The sequence below is a fragment of the Macrobrachium rosenbergii genome, chromosome 30 (assembly GCF_040412425.1).
Source record: "Macrobrachium rosenbergii isolate ZJJX-2024 chromosome 30, ASM4041242v1, whole genome shotgun sequence".
In the NCBI taxonomy this organism is placed as follows: Eukaryota; Metazoa; Arthropoda; class Malacostraca; order Decapoda; family Palaemonidae; genus Macrobrachium; species Macrobrachium rosenbergii.
In genome coordinates this window covers 28,593,190-28,620,052 of record NC_089770.1, presented here as the reverse complement: position 1 = coordinate 28,620,052, position 26,863 = coordinate 28,593,190, and the positions used below count along the sequence as shown (strand labels likewise).

At 39.8% G+C, this 26,863-nt stretch overlaps 1 protein-coding gene across 10 annotated transcripts in view; it reads right to left on the bottom strand.

Moving 5' to 3' along the window:
- Nucleotides 1-26,863, bottom strand: part of LOC136855148 (uncharacterized) — a 501,815-nt gene that overhangs the window by 81,155 nt on the left and 393,797 nt on the right. For all 10 annotated transcript variants that reach the window (XM_067132044.1, XM_067132047.1, XM_067132045.1 and 7 more), the window contains 2 exons: nucleotides 12,037-12,260; nucleotides 2,680-2,777 (listed from right to left, as the gene is read on the bottom strand). In XM_067132044.1, the coding sequence (XP_066988145.1) occupies nucleotides 2,680-2,777; nucleotides 12,037-12,260 (322 nt within the window). The remainder of the gene's footprint in view (nucleotides 1-2,679; nucleotides 2,778-12,036; nucleotides 12,261-26,863) is intronic.

The window sequence follows — 26,863 nt, the reverse complement described above, 5'->3', positions numbered from 1 at the left end:
CTGTCTTTCTACCTAACTTTCAAACTTCAACTTTACCTTACTCTAGTTTTTATTTTTTAGTCTCAAAACATGATTCAGTAATAAATTATGAAGCCAGAGGGTTCAGAGAACTCTAATGTCACTGTCTTTTTCCCTCATCCTTGGAAAACTTTCATATACAATGCAAGTAGGTACTGTGATTCCTAACATGAAAATTTGAAATTTAGTCAACACATGTAAATAGAAAGCCAAAAAGCTGGAGAGAAGAGAACCAAAAAAGTATATAGCATCTTAACTCAATGTCAATGGAAAAAATTACTTAACTTACAAAATGCATTTATGGGGTTTCCAAGGTATGTAAACCTTTATCCTCTGAAGGACATGCCAAAGTATGCCCTGCACATTTGCTATCTTTTATTCTTTGCCTATTTCCCTTCATGTTCCCCTACTTATTTGTCAAAACTTCTGATTTTCAACCCTCACTTAAGAAAAAAAAAAACCACCAGCCCTTTGGAACCAGATATGACACACATGATCTGGTTCACCAGCTAACACTACTACTATGGCCCACACAGCAAGCAATAATGACATATAAATACTATTATTGTTAACAGACTTTACCATTCACTAATGGCTTAAAGCAAATCCAGCGACAGTATTCCACCCAATATAAGTTTTACCATCTTCATTTCATTACTCTTCTGCTTGTTTCCACTGCATATTTTCAGTGCCATTTCTCCACATAAATAAATGCCACCTTTCACGAGCTTGTACAACCACACAAAAGAAGAGCTAATCTGGAATGTTTTAACAACAAAACTGTATCTAAGGGACTGTTAACTTGAGAATAAAGCTTAAAGGAGAATATTAGGAGTCAGACAGTAGGAGTCAGACAGTAGAATAGAGTTAGAAATTATACAAAAAATAAATTACAGAAGTTCAATAAATAGATGAGATAATGAGAAAGAAGAGATGGGGATAGCTTGAGCATGTGCTCTGCATCACCCATAGAAGAATATTACATGATACTGTCAGCTGGGCTTCTGTGGGCACCAGAAGAGCTGCAAGGCCCAGACCTACTTGGATGAGATCTACGAGATGGTAGTCTGGAGTTGAGTGTATATGTGTGAAAGTAAAAGACAAGAGAGACACGAGTGACAGAAAGTCCTTTTCATTACATGGCGCTGGAGATGATGATGATGATGGAACTGACGTAAAGTGCTCTCTACATAGACTTGTCAAGGGCATACAGTACTTCCACTATGCCCTATGCAACATGCTGCAGAAGGTACTAAAGGTAGACCAGCCAATGAAGAATTAGAGGAATTTATTTCTGGTGATAGAAATTCACTCCTCGGTATAATGTGGTTCGGATTCCACACTAAGCTGTAGGTCCCGTTGCTAGGTAACCAATTGGTTCTTAGCCATGTAAAATAAAATCTAATCCTTCAGGCCAGCCCTAGGAGAGCTGTTAATCAGCTCAGTGGTCTGGTTAAACTAAGGTATACTTAACTTTAACTTTACAGGTACTAAAGGTTCTTTGCAGCATACCACTCGCCTTAAGGCAAGTTACTTGCAAGATTTTAATTCCCCTCTGTATCCTTTAATTTCTTTCCACCTAGCTGTCCATTGCTGGAAAGATTTAACAAATACTATTCACTTTATCCTCCCATCTCTAAATCCTGTTTCATGTGTATACTGTATACCCAGTTTATAGCCATCTGTAGTGACAATTTACTAACTTGCCTCTTTCCACCTCCTGACAGGTCAATGTAAGGGCACAATTTTTAGTATAAAGATATCACAAATGAGCAAAGATTGCACTCAAGGCTGCATAAACTGAAAATCTACATTCTATATTAATCATCAGAATCTTTATTCACATAACAGCATAGATCCCTAAAGACAAGTGGCACTGAAAGCATGCCTTGCACGCCCCACTGTTGGTAGTGATACAGATTCTTTGCAGTGTTTCTTCAGCTTCCACTTGTTCTGCTTCTGGCTTTAAAACCTTTCTATCCAATTCCATTGCTTCCTACTTAACTCTTTCCACCTGGCTGCAATATTTTCTGCCTCTGACCCCTTCCAAGATAGCACTGCTTTTTACTCTTGATTTTTCCCATCCAGCAATGCCTTCTGCCTTCACCTCTACCCACCACACTGCAGTACTTACTGCCTCTCATTCTGCTTTTAATGCTTCTCACTAAGCTGCTTTGCATTCTGATTTGAACTCTTCCTACACTGCTACATCATTTTCTTCTTTTAAATCTTTGCACTCCATCACATTGCTTTTTGCTTATATCTATTCTCACACAACTGTACAGCAATCTGCTTTTAACTCTGCTATCAAGCTGTATTTCTTTCTGCTTTGACCTATTCTAATTCCCATACAACTGTACTGCTTTCTTCTTTTGACTTTTCCCACCCAACTATGTTTCCTTCTACATATAACTATTAACTCTTCCAAGTTTCATAGCTTTTTGCATTAAACTTTTCCCACCAAGCTCTACAGTTTATGCTTATCACCCTGCCCACTAAATTGTCTAATTTCTTTCTCTTGCTCCAATTTTTACCATCATTAAGAAGCAAACCTTCTGAACCAGCCTTATGACTCTATAGTACATGCTGTTGGCTATACAGTAATTTAAAAGAGCATTCAAAACAACCCCAACAATACTAAGAATGCAGATTTTAACACACCTTGCAAGTAAGTTCTTGAACCAAGTAGCTGCATCGCTCCTCTTTCATACGCGCCTCTAAATTATGGGCCTGAACCCAGGGGATACCAAATGCTAAATCTGAAAAACAAAGAGCATAATAAGTGGCTAAAATTCAGTAATAAATAAACATCTTTTCAAAAGTGACTATTTATTTTTCAAGTTGTAATGAATGATGATCTTTTCCTACCATTTCTGTCAATTCAACCTTCATTTTGTAATATTAGATTAAGTAATATGTGCCATGCATAAGCACGGTAACTTCATTAGCTCATATACTGTAAATGATATGCAATACAAAAATTCTCCTCAAAATTTTTAGTGCATGACAAAACATTTAACCAAAAAATATGAAAAAAGCCAATCACTCGAAACCAGATCTACAACATACTTGCTTCCAAAAGCCAATGATTAATTCAAAACCATAAAGCATTTTTATTTATCCAAGGATCAAGAATTATTTACCAGCCATTTAGCTTTGAAAAACCCATAAATTTTACTCAATAAAATACAACCACTCAATTCCTACATACTAACAACTACCATTATGTAGTCAGCCCTGCTCATACTATTACTTGATATTTATTCAGCAATTAATGCTAATAAATTTTAAACTCAATCTCTCTAATCAGTTGTCTAATTTTAATCATGTGCACCAAATTGTGAGGAGCAGAAAGAGAAATATTTTTTTCTAATTATTCATACTTTTCTCTGTAAAATTCTCTTTCTGTACTATAATCATTGTGCATTTTCATTTCTTTTACCTAGGCAGTCCTCGCTTACTGGTGGCATCAGTTAATGGCGTTTCAGTTTCATGACATTTGGCTAACCACATTGTTAACCAGATTTTCGGTGATAGTTAGCAATTTTTGGCATCAGTAAGCAGTTTCTTGGCGTCAGTAAGCGGTTTATCGGCATTGGTAAGCAGTCAACAGCTCCGTTAAGCGGTTTATTGGCATCGGTAAGCAGTAAAAGTGCCGTTAAGCAGTTTATTGGTGCTTACGACGTTGTAAGCGCCATTTATTATCATAATTATTGTGATGTTTCGGTTATTGGCGCTCAGCCGGGAATGGAATCCCTGCCTTTAACTGAGGACTGCCTGTTCACTGTTCATCACTTTTTTAGTCTATCTGTAGAGCGCTTTGGTGTGTAATATAAAGCCCTGTCCACACAACCAGACTTTGTCTCCAGACAAAAGTGAGAAATTGGTCCATTGCCAGACTCGCCGCTTCTGTTTGCTGTACATATGGTCAAAGTGTATATAGGGCGCTTTGAGCAAAGACACCAGACTTTTTATGGGATGAGTAACGTACATGACTGCCAGGTATATGAGTGTGACAAAGATTGAGGCAAAGAGCCAATGCATTAATTTTATTATAAGAAAAAGACATTTTTATAATAAGACAAAGTTTTATACTTACCAAGTAACTGCATAGCTATTACTGTAGTTTCTAACTATCACAGCAGCATAAATTTTGAAATTTGCAGTAGCACTTCTATTGTTTTGGTGTAGGTAACTTGCCCTGCCCACTTTCGGGAAAGAATAGGTACAACATAGCTGAAGAGCTCAATTTGTTTCTGCCCTATGTCCATGAGAGGAAAGGAGGGAGGGTGCAGATCATGTAGTTAGTTGGTAAGTATATGTAAAACTTTATTTTATTATAAAAACGACATTTTTTAAAGTAACTTATCAAGTAACTACACAGCTGAATCCCACATTGGCAGGAGGTGGGATACATGGACATATACTACTCAGTAATGGAGACGAATTTGAAACAGAAAGGTAGCTAGTCCTGGTGAAATGCTTGTTGTAACCTTAACTGGTGAGAGAGCTAAAGCAGGAAGATACTGCCTCTGGTCAGTGCTCATCTCAACCCGTAGTGGCGTGGCGGTAAAGCCGTGGGCCGCCTCTACTTCAGTGGGAGCTTTGCAGCCGAGGAGTACTCTGATGGCTGCCAAAGCATTACAATATAAAAAAAGTAACCTTGTCCTGGTTGCAGTACCACAAAAAACAAACAGATAACTCTGTTATCTACACATCATATAAAATAAAATAAAATAATATAACCACTACCAATCCATTAAAACATAATGAGTGTGGGTACTCCAGGTACACAGTGCCCCTAAGCTTCCCAAAACTTGAAAACTTGTATCAAGGCAAGGAGATAGAGAAATAGAAGGAATATCACCTATCCTTCATCCCCCAATACCATGCCAGCCACGGATAACAGACCTAAGGTACTGCAATTTTTGTATACTGTCTCTACATCACATAAATAATGATTAGTGAACACTGAACTACACCTCCAATAGGTGGATTCAAGAATTGTGGATAGCGATAAGTTGCACTTGAAAGCCAACGAAGTGGCAACTTCTCGTGGGGTTTGACTTTACAAATGGGAAAGTCATCCTCTCGAATTTCTGGGTGTGACTCGGAGATCACATCCCCCAAGAAGAAAGCCAAAGCATTCTTGGACAATGGACAGGAGGGGTTCTTGAATGGGCACCACAGGTTATGAGAGGGGCCTCTGATCCTCTCAGTCCTCTCGAGATAATGCTTTAATGCTCTTACTGGACAAAGAGCTCTCTCTTGGTCTGTTGGTCCAAGGATGTCCATCTAGTTCTTGATAGTGAATGAACAGGGCCAGGGATTGGACGGAGTTTTCGTTCTTAGCTAAAAAGCCAAGAGTGGACGAGCAGACTGCATCTCCCTGTGAAAATCCAACTTTCTTATCAAAGCCTGCTGTTCACTAATTCTCTTGGCCACAGCCAAAGTAACCTGAAAGAGGGTTTTTCTTAGAGATAAGGAGTGAAGGGGCTCAAATGGGGGGCCCGAAAGCCATTTAAGGACAACATCTAAGTTCCAGGATACCAAAATTTGTCTTTTCTTGCTTTGAAGTGTCCAAAGACTTAATCAGGACACTAATGTCTTGGCTTGCAAACAGATCCAAACCTCTATGTCTAAAAACTGAATTTAGCATAGCTCTGTAACCTCTAATAGTAGATGTAGCTAAGCCTCAAGAAGACCTCAGGAAGAGCAGGAAGTCTGTGATCTGTGCTAGAGAGGTTTTAGAAGAAGAGACGTCATGTCTTTGACACCAGCTGCAGAAGACTGCCCACTTAGCCTGGTAGATCTTAGAGGAAGACTGAGGTCTACACTTTGCAATTGCCTTTGCAGCTGGTCATGAAAAGCCCTTCGCTCTGACAAGCTTTCTGACAGTCCGTCAGAGCAAGAGCAGATTAGCCCTGGTGGAAAAGATGAAAGTTTGGCTGTTTGAGAAGACTTCGTCTTTGTGGCAGAAGTCTTGAGAAGTCCACCAGTAGCCTAAGAGGGTCTGGGAACCAGTCCTTCTGTGGCCAAAATGGAGCTACAAGGTCATTGACTTGTTGCTGTGGGAGAGAAACTTGTTTATGACTTCTCTCACCATACTGAATGGTGGGAAGGCCTACACGTCCAGGTTCGACCAGTCCTGGAGCAATGCATCTGTTGCCCATGCCAGAGGGTCCAGGGCTGGAGAACAATACAAGGGAAGATGATGATTCCTCGACGTTGCAAACAGGTCTACTGATGGTTTTCCCCACTGTTTCCACAGGTTGGTGCACACATGCGGATTCAGTGTCCAGCGACCTAACTCATCCACTAGGACGTTTAATTTGCCCTGGATGAAGCATGTGACAATCCTGGTGTGATTGCCCTGTGCCCAGAGGAGGAGATCCTTGGTCGCTTTGTAAAGGGAGGAGTGAGAACCTCTCTGGTTCTTGATATGTGCCAGTGTGGTTGTACTGTCCGAATGGACTTGAACTGTTTTGTCGAATGTCGCTGCTGCAAAAACTGGAGGGCCAATGAACTGCCTTCAGCTCCTTCATGTTGATATGGAGCTTTCTCTCGTCCTGAGACCATGGAGCTTTCTCTGGTCCTGAGACCATATCCCTGAAACTTCCATATTCTCTAGAAGAGCTCCCTAACCCAGATCTGATACATCCGAGTATAAGGTTAGGTTGGGGGCTCAGAGGGTGCAATGACTTCCCTATTGAAAACCTTCCTTCTGTGAGCCACCATCAGGGGTCCTCCTTGATCTCAGGCATGATGGGGAAAATGAACGAGTCTGGAAGGGTCTTCTTGTGCCAACAGGCCTTTGGGAAGAATTGTAATACTCTTGTGTGGAGTCTTTCTAGAGGTATGAACTTCTCGATGGATGAGAGTGCCAGTAGATTCATCCATTCGCTGGCCAAGCAGGACGAAGGGATAAGATGTTTCATACTGTCCGGAGACAGGATTGGACTCTTTTGTCGGACAGAAAAGCCCCGAAAACTCAGAGTCGATCCTCATCCCTAAATAGAGGATCAAATGAGTCAGGACTAACTGTGACTTCTTCAGGTTGATTAAAAGGCCCAATTCTTGGGCAAAGAGAAGTGTCTTCTGAAGGTCCTCCATGCATTTTGCTCTTGAGGGGGAGCGTAGGAGCCCATTGTCCATATATAAACAGACGTTGATCACCATGAGATGGAGCCACTTTGCTAGAGGGGGCAAGAACATGGGTGAATACTGAGCTGCAGAGAGGCCAAAGCACAGAGCCCAAAATTGGAAGTCTCTCCCTGGAACACAAACCTCAGGTACTTCCTGGAGTCTGGGTGTACTGGGACATGGAAGTATACATCTTGCATATCAATGGTCACCATCCAATCTCCCTGTGAATGGATGACAGGACTGAATGGTTTGTTTCCATCCTGAATTTTGTTGTGTGAACAAAGAAATTCAGGGCGCTGATGTCCAGGACAGACCTCCAACCTATCAATGACTTAGGGACAAGACACAGACAATTGTAAAAACCTTCCATGCTTACGTCTTCGACCACCTCTAAAACTCTCTTCCTGAGCAGGAAGAGACCTCTTGTGACAGGGCCAAAAACCTCTCTGAGCCTAGCAAGTACTGTAGGCTGTCAAGCTGATGGGAGATGACACTAAAGGTGGTTTCTCCCTGAATGGGATGGAATAGCCCTCTCTGAGGACTTCCAAGACCTATGGCTCAACATTTCTGGCTTCCCATTTGCCCCAAAAGTGGAGAAGCCTGGCTCCCACTGGAACATGGAGGACAGGATCCTCACTTGCAAGAGGAGGGCTTAGCAGATGACTTCTTAATGAGTCAAACTGACTGAAGGTTCGTCTGTGGGCGGGACTGAAACTTTGCTCTGCCACTTTGAAAGGGCTGCTGTTGAAGCGGGGAGACTGTCCTTGCACAAAAAGAGACCTTGGGACCCTGTCCCAACTCCTTGGGGCGCTTGGTAGACTGTGCCAGCAGATCTTGAGTGGAATTCTTCTGTAACTCTGCTGCTACGAGTTCCACTGTAACACGAGGAAACAAACTAAAGCAGTCCAAAGGCGCAAAAAGGAGAGCCGACCTTTGGGAGGAAGTGACCCCTTTTGTGGTAAAAGAGTACCACTGCTCCATTTTCTTGAGAACTCCCACTGTAAATAAGGCAGCCAGTTCTTGGGAGCCATCCCTAATTGCCTTATCTGCGCATGAGAGGACCCCTAGCCAGTCCGGAGAAAACTCTCTTGAAGAGTGGTGCAGTCTTCAATCTTCTTAACTAAGGCACCTACAGTCCAGTCTAAGAAACTGAAGATTTTGAAGACCTTGAATATGTCCCAAACTAAATGGTCCAGTTCTGAAGATGTGAATAAGATCTTGGCAGAGGAAAACACTGACCTGTGCGCATGGAATCAATCAGGGTGGAGAAGTTCCCTTGGGAGGAGGCAGAAACACCCAAGGAAGGAGCTTCCCCAGTGGCATAAGAAAGATACCACCTTTTCGACAGGTGAGAAGGAGGGGTGGAAAACACAGCCTTGCCAAGATCCCTCTTCTCTGTCAACCAACCCTCAATCCTGGATAAGGTTTCTTTTCTGGAAGACTCTGCAGGCTGTCTCATCATAAACGCTGAGCCATGAGACATCGGGGTTGCTGGAGTGAAGGTCGGGAAACAAAAAAGAAAGAACTTCAAGAGAGCTGCGTAAGACGAAGAAGGTTGCTCCTGCTTGATGTCTTCATAATTGGACAAAACAGGAGAAGGAGCTAAGTCTGATGGGTCCTGAGCTACTGTAGGAGACTTCTGAATGAGATCTAAAATACTGTCCAGATGGCACTGAATAGGTTCCAACGAAGGATTCTGAACCACAGCAGTATATAAAACCACCAAGCCAGACTTGAAGAGGCAGGGTTTGGTGCCTGGAATGTGATGCCGAATGCTTGGCAGATGCTGTTGGCAAACGGACAGGTGGATGTGCAGGCACAGGAACACTTGGACACTGGACGCTTCATATCCCTGGATGCTTGGTCCCATTGGGCACTCAGATCCCCACTAGGCGCTCGGCTCCCACAGGGCGCTCGGAACACTTCTTAAAGGAGGAAGCCTGCTTCCACACCAAATACTGGCGCTCTACCACTGAAGGTGCAGGAGACAAACGACTGGGGCTGTCCCAGAAGCTACAGATAGGCTTGGGGCTATGCTCCTGTTCTCTGGGCCACTTACAAGGAAGAAGGAAAGTGCACTCAGCAGTAGATGCATGCCTTTTCAATGGCATAGACGCACTTGAAAAGCACCAACTACATCCCTTGCCTACAATGGAGTCCAAATCACTGGATGAGAACACATGCACTTCCAGCTGGACACCTTTCCAGTGGCTGTCCACCAAGTCCTGGGATCTATATGTACAACAGGCTTGGGTGAGGGGCAACTACCTGTGTGCAAACCCCACCGACCTCCCTTGAACCTCCAGTTTTCCTCCTCCCAGGTTTAGGGGAGTTTGACAGGGGCCTTCGTCTAGGAGCATTGGTGGGACGAATAGTCACCTCCTCCACTGGCACTACACTTGCACTGTGATCATCTGCATTCATCTTGTCCATGAGACCCTTGACTGAAGCCCCAATTTGGGCTACAGTATTAACCAAAAGACTGAATTTCTGGTCTATCCTGGCTTTGAGGCTGGCAATGGCATTGGGTTCAGAAGGTTGGGATTAGGTAACGGAGTTGCTGGAAAAGTTGGAGGGCTGGTAATGAGGGAAAAAGCAGTCACAGGCATGGAAAGAACGGGTACATCAGGAGAAGAAACCTAGCTAGCAGAACCCCTAGCTTCAGCTCTAGCGGCTGTCTTTCTCTGCCTATTTCTTTGAAGTTTGTCAAGATGTGAGTTCAAAGTCTTCCATTTCCCCTGATCCCAAGTCCTGCACTCTTCACAAGCTAGATTAGAAGAACAAACTTGCCCTCTGCAATGACAGCAAATAGTATGCAAGTCATGTCTGGCTGACATCAGTCTGGCATTGCAGCCTTTGCTGCAAAACCGGCTACCAGTCAAACTAGAGTCACACATAATCAAAAGTCACAATCAGGGAAAAAGTCAAATCTAGCTAAGCTAATGTAATTAGCACGAATGCTACCAAAAGGACAGAATACTTCACCAAAGACGGCGATAGCCATAACCATCCGGTATCACAAAATCAAAACAAAAGGTGCTCAAACAACCGATGATCAGTTGTTGACCACCTGAAACAAATTGAGCTCTTCAGCTGTGTTGTACCAATTCTTCCCCGTAGAAGTGCTACCGTGAATTTCAAAACTTAAGCTGCTGTGACAGTTAGAAACTAATAGCTATGTAGTTACTTGGTAGCTTACTTATATACAACAGGCATTGTATATGGAAAGCATAAAAAGTAATTTTTATATTGCTAAAGTAATTATATATAATACTGTACATGAATATAATACATGAATGAAAATATTTACTGGAATATACAGAGATCATGAACATGAGGATTATGATATATTTATCACTGGCATCAAATATAACTTGATATCCATGGAAATATATTATCATTTTCTATTTTAAATGTTAGCTAATATATACAATGTGTGTTGGTCATTTGTGATAAGAAACTAAGATGTATATTGTACAGTACTTGATCTTCAAGCGTTATCTTATCTAATATATATTTATTTTATTTTCATTTGTTACATTCAATTTTCATTCTGCTAATTTTTCTATCATCATCATATTACATATCTCTTCTTCGTTTTTCTTGCTAGAATGCTTTCTCTATTGGCACCCTTGAGTCTCTAACATTTTGCTCTACTATTACTGCTACAAAGGGTGATAATAATAATAATGGTGATGATAATATAAACTTTAAAAATGAAAAATCAATTGTGGAGATTGCAAGTAATCATTCTTCAAGACTTGCACGTCTCGGGGATTATTTGGGACCAGCTTTGTTTTGAAATTTTGGTGGTATTCTGTAGAAACGTGTACATAGAAAGTAAGATTAAAGATGCCTCAAGTCTGGCTTCTGGTTCAATTACTTTCCCACATACTGGTGTCCTGCTTCACTATATAGGGGGCTAACTTTGTCAAATAAATAATGGTAGGTCTTGGCGTACATAACTTTGGAAATGTTTGTTGGTCTCCTTATGCAGTGCTCTTAAAATAGTCGTATGACTTCCTAAAGCTTTCCTTTCATACCCAGCTTTCACACCATTTGCCTTTACAATGCTCTTCTTTTCTTCACACATATACCTATCAATACGGCACAGAGCGCCAGTTGGTGGACCAGGAAAATAATTACAAAATATTTTAATACAGAAGTACATATAGTAAAGTCATTCTATTTTGGAACGTGAAGATTTAAAATTGGGATGATTCAAAGAAAAAAATTTAACTATATTATGCTTTACTAATCCTAGAGAATTTATTTATTAATTTATATTTCTAAAAACAAATTTTTCACTATTTAATAAATGGGCATTCCATTACCAATCATTCATATAGCAGCAAGACAATATGGGTTTCAGATAAACAAAAATATTATGAGTAATCTGATGATGTTAAATAGCCTTTAAACTTAGGTGGTTAAAGGCTGATCAGGAGGACTAAAGTAAATTTTGAATATTTGTATATTTCTGGTATCTTTTTCTTCTTAATCCATTTTATTGCTTTTGCATGTCCTGTCAGATATTGTACATGAAACAGAGTACTGTATTCAACTGTATTTGAAGCCAAAAGAACTTTTTTTTACATACATTTGCTGGTGGATGAATGGACTATAATCATTTGATCGAGTTTACATTATTTTCCAATATGACTGGTCATTATGGAATGCACACCAGTCATATATAAGCAGGGCTTACTGTGCCTAAATTCCACTCTATACACAGCAAGCTAATTTCTCTCATTTTCACACTTGAATCTTCAACACTGACTGACAGCCTCAACAATTTCCAAGTTCATTTCCATTTTTACTAAACTTGGGAATGGCACCAATGATATCAAGCATCTAATAATGCGAACTTACCTACTAACATCAGCATGCCTTGCCATATTGAATGCAATGACTGAGATAGTGAAAACAGGGGAGACGATATTCTGTTCTTGGCAGTGACAACGATAAGGGAAAGGGCTAGTGCTACATCATTGAGTAAAGAATCATGTGCTTTTTCACATCCTTTCTGGAGCCACCCAGAGACTTGCCAACGATGACTCTGGCCAGGAAAGTGCAAGGACTCCACTTCAAACTCGCTGTTAAAAAAAAACAAATATAAGTTCATCAGCAAAATAGCCAAATGTAAATCTCGTGAGAACATGCAATCTTCACAGTAGGTTCATTCATGTCAGTGTAAAACATCAACAGTTACCAACACCAAATATGAATATTATAGCAAAACAAACAAAAAAGATTATTTTTTATTTCTAGTACATAACGAAGGTATATGAATTGACCCTGTTGCCACAGGTTGCATTTCCATTAAACACATTCTAAGTGGATCTACATGATTATGGTGATTCTTGCAAAGCATAGGGTGGAGTGTGAAGAATATCAACCATATATATTTAAGGAATGTAAGGGAGTATGCATTATGTATACGAGTAAGCATTCAATATATTGGTATGGGATGTATAATACCTAAATGTTGGAAGAAGGACATCTGAGAGGGATACAAATTATACCACCAAGACACAGGAAAATGTAAGGGCAAAAAGAAGAAAAAGGACTAACTAGAATTTACCACATATGGTAGTTTGGGAAGTCTTTCCTCCCTCTCTGAAAGGTAGAAAATCCTTATCTAAGTCCAAGCGGTCGTCCCATCACATTTATATTCATGCAGTCTACAGTATATAGTTCACTTTCCATTAAGAAAGTTTCTGTAACACTAGATCTAGTTGTGTGCTTTATGTGCAGAGATTTTCAACATGAAATCCACTAGCTTGTGTGGGTTAACTGGATATTCTCATAAATGGTAATGTATTCCATAGTTCATGCAATGATTAACAATACAAACAGGTTTAATGACCTGATGTATAGACAAAATACTTTTGTACTAATTTCTGGATATGCTTTTAAGCCTAAAAACTTGTAATTCTATATTCTCACTGGTTTCCTTGTGCCTATTAATCTCAACCTGATTCTGTTCTGTATCTATTCTATATTAACTAGCAGACAAAAATTTTGTAGTTACTTATCACTTTCAAGTCTACTGTGATCAGAATTACAGTAGACTTAAGAGGTCTCTAGCATTTAATTCCCAAACAAAACAATTGGAAAGAAAACTGCAAAACATTCTGCATAGTTACAAAAACATCTGCCCAGGGTTTAACAAAATACTATTATTCCAACACCATGAACAAGATTATGTTATTAAAGATCCGTAGTGAGAAGGTCTCACATTGTCTTTTCCTTAATCAGATTTCACTATTGTAACTCTTTACATATACGACAGACAACTCCTACCACTTTTGTCCATATTTCTTTGCCATTTAGATCTCCAACACAATGTGCTAACAAATCTATTGCAGATTTTTTTTCCAGGGCAATGTGGTGTCCTGGAGTTACTAAAATTTCCTGAAAAACTAGACATAAAACTAGTCACTCTGTCAATTTAAACTTCATACAGTTATCAGTAATTCCAAAAATTACTGACAAGAATTTTCTGCAAAAAGGTAATTTAATGGGTTTTACCAAAATTGTTGATAAAGACTATTTCCAACTGTATTTTTCCTGTTGAGCTACATAAAGCCCTAATCAAAAAAGTTCTTATATCAAAGAAAAGTTCTTATATCAACCCAATACATGAATGAAGTAACACATAAAATACTAAGTTCCTCGTATTGGGGACAAGTTTCTGATAAAAAGAGGCTCGACATGCAGCTTGAAAGATTTTTTTCATTATTATTATTACAGGCGATATACTCTAATATAGCACTGTACTGAATGTGTGGGCATGTGTATGCTCACTTTGTATGTCTATAACTAATTTTGGAGCTGTAGTTTGGTCTGAGATCAGTTTGTAAAACCCATTACACAGTGATGAAAGCTATCATTGTGACTAAATGCTCATGCATAACTGCTGCACTTCTTTCACTCTAATCATTACATTTGTTATCCTGAATTATTAACATATCTATAAAACCAAACCAAGAGTGAACACTTTTGTGACATTATTGAACATTTTGCCCTTTTATCACTTTAGAGTTTGAGTTAACTCATTTAATCCATAAGGATATACCAGTATTTAGGAATAAAGTTTTAATATAAACAAAATTCATAAACCAAAAATAATTTTATGATTTCCACACTTTACTCCTAATTTACCAAGTTAAACAAATGCCCTAAAATGAAATGCTTTATTGAAATAATTGATTCAGGCAGAGTATCATCTATTTTTCATTCATGTATTGCCTTTTTTTTTTTGAAGTTGAAAATTTAAGTTTTACTTAATGAAAAGCTGATTTATTTGCATTTATAAAAGATGTTTTAAGCTGAATTTTTCATAGTTTTATGGGAATTTAATTTTTATTAGCAATTCTCAAATTGTCATCTCTCATAAGTGCCTTAAGTGACTGACATAAATCAAGGTTTTAATTTAGAAAAAAATCTGCATTACAAACCATGATACAATCTGGCAAGTTTCTCCATTCTCTTTTATACCTAGGAACTGAGAAAAGATTTGTCAACCTTCTGGAATGATGCTAACATTTTTTGTACTGTTTACACATACTTCTGCTATGTGATAATGTACATGTTATTACTCTAACAGTAATAATTCAACCCAAAAGGTCCCACTGTCTTGGGAAGCAAGCTTTACAGCAAAAACATCCAGACTGATGCTGTCCTTCAGCATCTACAGGAGGACAAATACCAAAAGAAGGGAAAGGTCATTCTGAAGAAGCTAGTTGGGCTCAATGATGGAAACCTAAGGATCCCACACTGAATGATGCTAGAGGATAAAGAGCTCATACTCCTTGGCCTCAACCCAAATGTTATCAAGAAACCAAGTCTCCTTGCCAAGCAGCTAGAAGCTGAAGCATAATCCTTAGAAGACCAAAGTAGGTCAGGGTTGAGCAACTCCCTCCACCCCTTTCTGTTGGTTGAAGCCCTCACCAAGTGTGGCACCCATTACAAGAATTCCATTCTCACTAATGAGATGAAGGATGCTGCCAACAGCAGCCCTGGTACTTAACCAACACCAATAAGTACCACGGAAAATAAAACCTAACCTTGGCTGACAATCCAAATTTCAGTGAATAAACAATAACCCAGTAGGTGGCATTCAACAAGACAAGAACTTGACTATAAAAAGAAATCACTGCCATTAGAAATGCTTCTAGACTTCCCTCACCCTTCAATGACTTCAACCTAGGATATAAAAATGTAGTATTATAACCCACTATGGGTATACATCAGCCAAATGCCAACGTGCAACATCGCTAAATGACTACTTTACAAAGCAAGTTTCTCTTCTCACACTATACACAAGAACTGGAGCCCAGTGCATCCAGTCCAATTTTCTGAATAGCACTTTGCTCCTAACCCAAACACACTTTATTTGCTTTGCCAATGCAACAATTTCTTTTGAGTTTTCAGTTTTATAAGTTAATCAATATAGTTTCTAAATATACTATTTTAAAAGTTCTAATCTGATACTGTATACCATGCGTCCAGTACACAGAGAACAATCATCTTCAACAATTATGATTTATAAAAGACCCAACACTTATTCCCTTCTGACTATTTATAAATCTTCTACAATTATGATTTCTAACATCAAACTTATTTTCTGCTTCCTTTTGATACAATATTATTCTAATTTTTATCTGGGATTAAAAGTCTGTCTCCTATCTCCTACTACTTTTCTTGGACTATAACTTCATTTTCTCTTTTCAGGATACTGCATTTTCACCTGATCCTCTGTGCATCTTTATTCCTTCTAACTACCACAAGAATCTTTATAGTTTTTCTAATCCACAGGGCAAATAATCTAATGCATACATGACTAAGAAAGTGAGTTAATACAATTGCATACCAGCTTCTCATGATCACACTCAAAGTTCAAATCAAGGATACTACGGAAAGCATAAAAAAATAGGTCAGCTTAACACAAAGGAAATAACAATAGACATAAATTATCAGGTATTTCAAAACTAATGGATCTTGGCAACCAAACATACCATGTTAACAATAAATCTAAAATTTAGATTGACTGACTAATTTACTACTGGCCTACACTTGTACTGCAACAATAATTGTCAAATATGCTGGCCAAGATAAAGGTTGTACACAATGAAAACCACTGAGGTTTGTTATAAGTGGACATAAGCCAGGAGTTATAAATTTACAAAATCCCTCATTTACAAAAAATCAATATATGCAATACTGTACATAGTTATTACCATTCAAGTCAATGGTAAAAAATTTATTTTGCCCAAAAAACAAGATTTATTTTTTTATACAAACCTATAACTTAGAACCATTATGTTTGCCATGAAAAGTTCCCAGAAAACCTTCTCCAAAGGAAGCAGGATAGCAATTTTCTTTGACAGCTGAACAGAACACATGTACCGCAAGGCCTGGTAGATGTCAATGAACTACCTACCGTAAGTAAAATCAAATGAGTAAACTGTAACATCAACCTGTATCACCAGAGTGGTTAAACCTAAGAACAGGAAAATTGAATGGCTGCTAATAGTACATTAACACTTCGAGATTCCAGGGTATCCAAAAATATGTCTGGCTAATCTCACTCTGACCACTTATTGGCTTTGCAGTACCTTACTACTGTTTACTGCTTGCAGTAAATTTGTAGATTAAAATGTTACTTTGAAGCTGAATACCTATATACTTTATTGTAGTACATTAAAAAATGGAAAAAATCAATACAGTAATAAAGGGTCCACATGATTAAAGTTAACCAAACATTTTCCATGGATGACATCATTTGACACCACAGGAATCTTGACAGTTGGGGTTACGAACCTAAAAGGGCTAAATGCATTGGCCTACTAATTCCGTGATTTCTTTCATCACAAGGAAAATTTACTTTGCCAGAAAGTACAGTACTGTACTCCTAAATACATAGGACAACACAACCTTATGGTGATATTCTGGCTGTATTACTAAGTGCAAAAACCCACTAATCAGGTAAAATTATACCAAGAACTGAGTGTTTGATCATAAGAAAGGTTTTAATTAGCAAATGTGTGAAAAGAAGAGATAAAATGATCAACTGAGTGAAAAGAAGAGATCAGATGATCAAATGACTGAAAAGAAGAGAGAAAAAGATAAAAATTCACTTAAGTAGCCTTAAGAACAAGTGTCTGAAAGCACAGACAAATCGGGAATGAGCTTGGCTGTCAGCTGAGACCTTGCATGCCTTTCAATGCATGTCTACTTTTAAGACTGGGCTGCTCTTCTTCCTTTGGGGAAGGTTTGTCTGTGATCATTCCATGGTAAAAGACATAGCATTATAAGTTATGGATTTGTTATCAAACAAATACAATTCATTTACTATAAAGCAAAACACAAACAACTAGGCATTCTAGTTTATTCACTAATGAATATGAACCTACACATACAGCACAGTACTTACTCTCGGCCTTTGAATTCAATTAACAAAACAGTTTCATTGTCACCTTATTTGAATATCAACCCATATTAGGTAAAACAATCTAAACTGCAATCCACTTTCTGGACTGGTACACTTTGAACATTATAATAAACTAAAACCATATTCAAAATTAAATCAAAACAAAAGTTTATCCACAAGAAAATTAAAAAGCACCTGAAGAAAAAAAAATACTGTAATGCACTTTAACTCAAGTTGTATCTATAACGATTATAAAAGGCCAATAGTGACTTGTCTATACTGTATCAACACCAATATGAAGATATCCTAAGTGTGGGTAAAAATAATGTGCCTTCTATCCTAGAGGTGTCTTACACATCAGGCTTACAGTATACACCTAAATGTTTCATATGCACTAATACTCTTTAATACAGTGCTGACTAGAGAGAGAGAGAAAAAAAAAACATGCAGTAACTTAGCCCATACAGTATACATTAACTGACCTGTCTAATGCCACAAGGTGCAAAAAATTCCAATATCATGCACTTATAACTGTCAAAAATTATTAATGACCAGGAATTAAATGCATTTTCCATCATTTACATCTACAAGATTAATGACAATACAATTACACCTGTGAAATTAAACAGTACATCACCACCAAAGAGAGAACTATTCTATTAGCTTACCTTTGCAAAATAGTGATTAGATATATACAGGTACCTTCTTTTAATGAGTTGTAACTACAGAACTTTGTGTAAACTCTATTCACTGTACCTATCCTCACCAAAAAATTGAAAACCAAATTATACACTACTACTCACATATAGTTCAAACATGCATTTCAAGGTTAATCATGCAGTTTCAAATGGATAACGAGTTATTCCCCAGAATGAAACTCGGTCTTTCATATTGTTACACCTTTGTCTGAAGTCAACAGCTAACAAAATAAAAAGAATAGTTCCACATATTAACAAATGTATTTCATCTCTTAAGGAAATTCCACAGCTAATGGTAAACAAATGAAAACAAAAACATAACTAAAGAAATTTTCTTCTTGGAAATAACTTGCTATCTTAGCCTTCATTTCTTGTGCTATATGAGTGAACAACCATATCATGGATTAGGATGTGACCTAGCACAAAGATTACTTTCTTATTTCAAGGATACAATGTGGTACTTTCTTCAGCAGGCAATTAATACAAATTAAGATAAATGCATAACAATAGTAAGCAGTACCCTGAACCAAGAGCACCGAAAGATAACAGCTTCATTAGGACAAACTTCTGAGTAAACTACCATGTTTGAATAAATATATGTCACATACACATAAAAAGCCAAATCCTCAATTCAAGCATTAATTTGCCTCTGGTTTGCAACAAATTAAAAGATATATGCAATAAATAAGTTGAATATATACAGAAAATAAGATGTAAAATATATAAATGCCCAATTCAATGTACTGTAATTCCATTATTATGATTTTTGTCTGACTTGTATGACTTGAACCCACATATTATAACCACTGTGTTACCTCTAAACTGTATGCTATGTAATTACAAATGGCACTATAGTTCCTCTTTAATGGCAAGTAGTCATGAAGTGACTATGCAGCAATGTAAATAAATACTGTACAATGCAAGTAAACGTTTCATTTTCATGTTAAATACACACAGTAGGAAAGGTGAATAGTGCAGCTTTTACATGTTATGAGTTGAAAATCTGAGTAACCAATGCTTCACTGACATGTCTTTATTACAGTTTTACACTGAACTGTGCAGCTCCTTGTGAGAGTGTGTAATTAAAACTGAAATTATGACTAACGAAACAAAAGCTCTCTCTCCCACACACACACTAATAATGCCTGAAAGAGGAATGGAGAGAGAGAGAAAGCTTTAGAATACAAAAAGAAAAATAAAATGTGCAAATGTTCAAAATAAGATGTGAAAGCAAGGCAGATGGCTCTTTTTTATGAGTCAATATAAGTTCTTGAAATCACACCAAAGGCACTGTCACTGAGATTCATTTGCTGACATCTCATTTCATCTTGCTACCAAAGATTACACAAAGTAGCCAGTACTGTAGTGTTGGCAAAAAGTGAAGCTGCTCAAGTTTACCATCTTTCAACTTTGTGAGGGAAGAAACAGAGAAGGCCAGTTAATCCACTCCCAGCTGATGTCAATATAATTCAAATCAACACAACAGAATCACGATTAACCTCTGCTGGTAGAGTCATATTGCGAAAATGTAGGCTACAGCATTACAGCCAAATCCAGGAAAGCCCAAAATTGTCCTATGAGCAAAATATTCAAATTGATAAACACTTATGAAATAAATAGTGCAAGTGTACAGTATTACAAAGCCAAAAGATATGTATACCTGCCATATAAAGAAAAATGCCTGGGCCTTGAACCAAACAATGCTGCATGTGTGAAAATAAGTGTACTATACTTTGTAGAGCCTAAAGGCACCTCAAGATGCAGAAAGAAACAGCTTTTGTGATAGCACCCTTAAAGTCACAGACTTAGAAAATGACATGAGAATTTAATGTGACCATATTTTAATGCAACATAAAACCACTGGTTATGCTCTATTAAAGAGCCTTTAGATAAAACCAATTAAGCACTTACAAGCTTCACAATTAAAAGTGGCAACAATGTTACAAATTAACCTGACAAGATAAAGATAAACAAAATTTCTACTTGTCAGGTCCCCAGGATTTTAATATGGTTATGTATAATTTATTCGAAGTGGTTGACAATCCCCTGAGAAAAATTATAAAGAAAACAAAAAATTCCTTTTTTTTAGAATAACATTTAAATACTGTATAACAAAATTTAATTTTTATCAGATACAATACAAAGTTAACTGTATAAACTGTGGAAAAATGACATTTTTAAGATACAATGGAGTTTTACATATACTTACCCAGTAATTACTTAGCTAAGAGTTTCTACTTGAATGGCACCTTAAATTTTGAAATTCGCAGTAGTGATTCTTTTGTTTTGTGTTGGTGACAAGACCCCGCCCACTTTCAGGGTAAGATAGGCTAGAGGAACAACTAAGCCAATATATCAATTTGTGAGTAAAAAGCCACAATAATGTAAATGATAGACTGTATTTTTCCAAAATAAAAAAGCTTTCGACTGTTTGCACAACGGTCCTCTTCAGCCAACTCAGTTGGATGAAGAGGACCGTTGTGCAAATGGTCGAAAGCTCCCCCGTTTTATCCTTTTTGTATTTTGGAAAAATACAGTCTATCATTTACATTATTGTGGCTTTTTACTCATTATTTCCAATCACAATATAGTGATGCACCGCAGAAGATCAATTTGTTTATGCAAAAAAGTCCATGCACGGGGAGGAGGGCGGGCTCCATCCATAATTACTGGGCAAGTTTAAATAAAACTCCATTTTATCATAAAAATGTCATTTTTATATAAATAGTTTACCCAGTAATTACTTAGATGATTCCTCATTGAAAGGTGGTGGGGAATCATGGACAGTAAAATAACAATCTACATATGAAAAGTTAATGACCTAAAATAGGCTAACATTGAGACAATGTTTGTTGTTTCCTTACCTGGTGAGAGAGCTGAGCAGATAATTACTGCCTCTGGTTGGCACTCATCTCAACCTGTAGAGGCGTGATGGTATAGCCAGAGTTGTCTCTATGGAAGAGGGATATTCTGCAGCAAAGGAGTGCTTTGAAGGCTGACAGAACATACAGCAGGAACTTTGTGATGAAGATGAATAACGAAGGTCAACAAAGCTCATGTAATTTCCTCTGCCCAGGGGGCAGTACCAAAAAACAATAAAAAACCAGAAATAGAATCACCTACACCATAAAAATTAACATGACCACTACCCAACACTAAAAGAACTGGTGGGCACTCCACTCTTGTATCTTCCAGGCTTCCCCAGAACTCGACACCACAAACAAGGCGAAGAGCTAAATACATAGGAAGGGATACTTCCTACACTTCCTCAACCATCACTATGCCAGCCACGGACATCGGTCCTAGGGTACTGCAGTTTTCATGAACAGTTTCCACGTCCCGCAGATAGTGCATTGCAAACACCAACTTGCTTCTCCAGTATGTCGCTTGAAGAATGGGGGACAAGGAAAGATTGTGCTTGAAAACTACTGATGTAGCGACTGCCCTTACATTATGAGCTTTAACTTTCATGACTTTCAAGTCATTTTCCTCCACTTGGGAGTGAGATTCAATAATAAGATCTCCCAGAAAGAAGGAAATGGCATTCTTAGATGAAGGTCTAGGGGGATTTTTGACTGAGCACCACAAATTAGAAAACTGCCCTCTAATTTTCTTGGTTCAGTGCGGGTAGTACCTGAGGGTTCTCACTGGGCAAAGCACTCTATCTGTGCCTAAAATATCCGACAGGCTCTTAATGGTGAAAAAGGAGGCCAAGGGTGCGAAGGGTTCTCATTCTTTGCCAAAAAAACTTAATAAGAAGGAACAGACTGCATCTCTATTCAAAAAGCCGATCCTTCTGTCGATCACTTGCATCTCACTTACTCTTTCTGCAGTGGCCAGTGCTACTAGAAAAGTAGTCTTAGTTAAATCCCTCAGAGAAGAAGAGCGTGTAGGTTTGAAGCGCTCACTTGACAACCACTTAAGGACCACATCTAGATTTCAAGGGAAATTCTCCTCCTTTCTAGATTTGGTAGTGTCGAACGACTTAATCAGGTTCAAAATATCCTGATTAGAAGAAATGTCGAGGCCTCTGTGATGGAAAACAGAGCTGAGCATTGTAATGTAGCCTTTTATGGTGGAAGAAGACTTTCCTAGAGAAGACCTCAAGTAAAGAAGAAAATCCACTATTTGAGGGATAGACATCTGTGAAGATGAAACTCTGTTTCTTCTGCACCAGGTCCTAAAAAACTTCCACTGTGCCTGGTACAGGCGGCCCCCGGTTTACGATGGGGGTTCCGTTCTTGCGCCGCGTCGTAACCCGAAAATCGTCGTAAGCCGGAAAATCGTCGAAAATCATCAAAAATCATAAGTAAACCTTACTTTTAATGCTCTGGGTGCATTGAAGACGATGTAAACTGCATTATTATTGAGTTTTACATCAAAAACCTTCAAATTATGATTATTCTGCCGTTTTGGGGCCATATTTCTTCCGTCAGAAGCGCGACGACGCGTCGAAACCCCGAACATGCGTCGTAAGCCGGGAAATAATTTCTGATGAATATATTTGAAAAGCGTCGTAACCTCGGAACGTCATAAGCCGGAACCGTCGTAAACCGGGGACTGCCTGTATAGCTTGTTAGATGAGGCACATCTACATTTGGCAATGGCCTCCGCTGCCGATCGCGTAAATCCTTTCCCTCGGACAAGTCTACTGACAGTCGAAAGCCTGTCAGGGCCAGCATAGACAGGCCTTGGTGGAATATCCTGCAGTGCAGTTGTCTGAGAAGACTTGGAATAGCTGGGAGGAGCCTTGGAAAGTCTATGAGGAGATCCAGAAGGTCTGGGAACCATTTCTTCTGTGGCCAAAAGGGGGACACCAGAGTCATCTTTACATTGCTGTGAGAGCGGAACTTCTTGAGAACATCCCTTATCATTATGAAGGTTGGAAAAGTGTAAAGGTCCAGATTTGACCAATCTTGTACCATTGCATCTGTTGCCCATGCGAGAGGGTCTGGAACAGGGGAGCAGAACAGAGGTAGACGGTGATTCCGAGAAGTTGCAAATAAGTCTAGGGTTCGTAGTCCCCATAATCTCCAAAGGTTGGAATAAACCCCACTGTCTACTGTCCATTCCATCAGAAGGACTTGATTCTGGCAGCTTAGTTCATCCGCAAGGACACTGCATTTCCCTTGGATAAATCTTGTGATTAATTGGGCTCGGTTCTGGTCTGCCCAGCACAACAGATCTCTTGCTATTTTGCACAGGGAGAATGAATGCGTTCCCCCTTGACGTTTTGTGAAGGCCAAGGTTGTGGTGTTGTCTGCATGTACTGTACTGTGATTGTCTTGTTGCAGACTTCTGTTGCCAAGTAACTGAAACCCACGTGAAATGCTTTCAGTTCTCGTAGGTTGATGTGAAGCTGTTTCTCCTTGGGGGCCAAATTCCCAAGATTTCTCGGTTCCCGAGGAGCACTTCCCAACCCAGATCCAATGCATCGGAAAAGAAGTCTAGGTCGGGGCTTACTGGGAGAAGAGATTTCCCCTCCATCAATCTTTTTTCTGACTTCCACAATGCAGGTCCTCCTTCATCTCTGCTGTGATAGGAAAGAAGTGAAGATCTTGATGTACCTTCCGATGCCAGCAGGCTCTCAGGTAAAACTGTAGTGGCCTCATATGCAGTCTCCACAGTCTTACAAACTGCTCCAATGAGGCCAGTGTGCCTAAAACTCATCCACTGAGTTGCTGTGCATGCATGAAGGGTGAGAAACAGGTTGACCTTCCTTAAACAGTCCTCCACTATCTTGGGGTACAGCGAAGCCTGAAAACTCCGAGAGTCTATCAGAATCCCCAAATAGAGAATTCTCTGAGTGGGAGTTTGTTGGCATTTCTGGAGAATCAATAAAAGTCCTAAGTCTTGGGTCATGCAAATCATTTACTGCAAGTCCTCCATGCATTGATCCTTCGTGGGAGAGCAAAGTAGCCTGTCGTCTAAATAAAACAAGATCTTTACCCCTGCTAGATGGCGCCAACTCACCAGGGAAGTGAGTACCCTCGTAAAAACTTGTGGGGCAGTCAAGAGGCCGAAACAAAGAGCCCTGAACTGATAAACTTGGCCCCTGAAGACAAACCTGAGGTATTTCCTTGAATCCTCATAAATAGGGATATGAAAATATGCATCCTGCATGTCTAGGGAGACCATCCAATCCCCCTAACAGAAGAACCAACTGCGTTGTCTCCATACTGAATTTTGTCTTCTCTATGAAGGCATTCAAGGCATTCACGTCAAGCACCGGTATCCACCGCCCTGAAGACTTGGGCACTACAAAGAGTTGATTGTAAAACCCCTTTGACTCTGAGTTCCTGACTAGTTCTATGGCCTTCTTGCTGATGAGAGAGGAAACCTTCTCTGACAGGGCTGAATACCTCTCCGATCCTTTGGAGTAAGCCGTCAAGGCGACGGGAGTGTTGGTCAAGGGAGGCCTCTCTTTGAAGGGGATAGAATAACCCTCCTTGAGTACTTTGACTATCCACTGGTCTGCCCCTCTCAAACTCCATCTCTCCCAAAAGAGAAGGAGCCTCGCACCCACTGGGGCATGGAGGACTGAGGTCTCACTTGCAGGGTGAAGGTGGTTTAGTTGATGACTTCTTGATGGTTCGGGGTGTGAACCTAACTGATCCTCTGTACTTAGATTGAGAACTCTGCCTGCCCTCCCGAAAGGCCCTTGACAGCAGAGGAGAAGTAGTCCTGGTGGGTACTGCAGTCAAATCTCTGTCACTTTGTCAACTGTGTCAGAAGATCCTGAGTAGACTTCTTATGCATGCTGGAAAAAATTTCACTAACGGTTGTCTGTGGGAAAAGATGATGCTTGTCCAGCGGAGAAAATAAAAGCACTGACTTTTGGGACAATGTCACACCTTTAGACGTGCAGGAAACCAAAAGTTCCCTCTTCTTGAGTACGCCCATTGCGTATAGCGAAGCAATCTCCTGCGAACTGTCTCTGACTGCTTTGTCAGCACAGGAGAGAAAACCCAAAAGTTCCAAAGAGTAATCAGGCGGAAGTAATGGCTCTTGAACTTTCTTGGCAAGAGTGCCTAAACACCAGTCCATGAAACTTAAAACTTCAAAAGTCTTAAAAAGACTTTTCAGGAGGTTGTCCATCTCTTGCGCCGAAAAGAATACCTTCGCTGATGCTAGAGCGGATCTACAGCCTGCGTCAATGAGACCAGAAAAGTCCCCCTGGCAGGAGGCAGCCACTCCCAGGGAAGGAGCTTCTCCAGTAGCATAAGACAAGTGAGACCTAGAAAGAAAAGAAGGAGGGATACTAAACCAAGCCTTCCCCTGCTCCCTCTTCTCAGAAAGCCAGTTCTTCACTTCACTAAGGGCCTTCTTGGATAAGGATGAGAGAACCAATTTGGGGAGTCCAGCAGTGCCCGAAGGCTGACTACTCATCATGAAAGACAAAGCCGGGGATGAAGGAGTCACAGGAGAGAAGAACTCTGACAAATTCTGAAGTAAAAACTTCAGAAGTGACGCGTAAGGAGTCGTTGGAGAACCTTGATTGAAATCCTCCTCTTCAGATGAAACCGGAGACAAGGGAGCATCCGATGGAGGTTACAGGTTACTTAGCAGTAAATGGTCCATGAAGAAGTTGCAGAATGCTATCCAATTTGCTTAGAAGAGGGGCCAAAGCTGGATCCAAACTTGAAGCTTGAAGCTTAGAAGCCAACAACAAAATACTAGCAGCAGGCGGAGGAGTAGATGCATGTTGATGTGTCAGAGCTTTAGAGTGAGTGGATGTGTCTGGGAACTCAGGCACCACAGGGTGCCCGGGCACTTCAGGCATCTTGGGCGCTTCAGGAAGCTTAGCTGAGTCAGGATGTTTAGCCAAAGGCAGGCATTCAGGTAATACATGGTGCTCGGCAGCTCCTGGGCGCTCATCGCACAAAAACGCTCATCAAGAACATGGCACTCGGCCGAATCTGGGTGCCTAGACAAAGAACTTCGTTGTACACTAGAAGCAGGACGCTTAGAGTCAGAAAGAAGACGCTTCTTAGACAATGAGGAGTGACTAAATACTCGTTCCTGGCGCCCAGAACAGGAGAAGAGTTCAGGGGTGTCCCACTTACTGCAAGAAGGCTGAGGACTGTGAAGAGGCTCCCTCAACCTTTTTCTGGGAAGTCAAGGAACTAGATCCTTGGAAGAAGAACACCTCTTCAAGGGGCGTGACTCATCAGGGGAAAACACCAACGGCATCTTCTGTGCAGCGAAGAATCTCCCAAACTAGATAAGAGCTGATGCACATCCGAGATGCCTTTCCAACGGCTGTCTCTTGATGCAACCTGGGATGAAACAGGCTGGTCTAAGGGGGCAACTGCTTGTGGGCAGACCCCACTGACCTCCCTTGGGCTAACTGTATGCCTCCTCCCTGGTTCGGGGGAGTATGGCAGTGACCAATGCCCAGGAGAATCAGCGGGACGAACAGCCACCTCCTCCACTAACACTTCACTTTCACTTTTCTTATCGAACTTATCCACAAGGATACGAATCGATGCCCCTAACTGGGCCACTATACCTACCATCATATTGATTCTTTGCTCAAAATCATTTTCCATGTTGGCAAAGC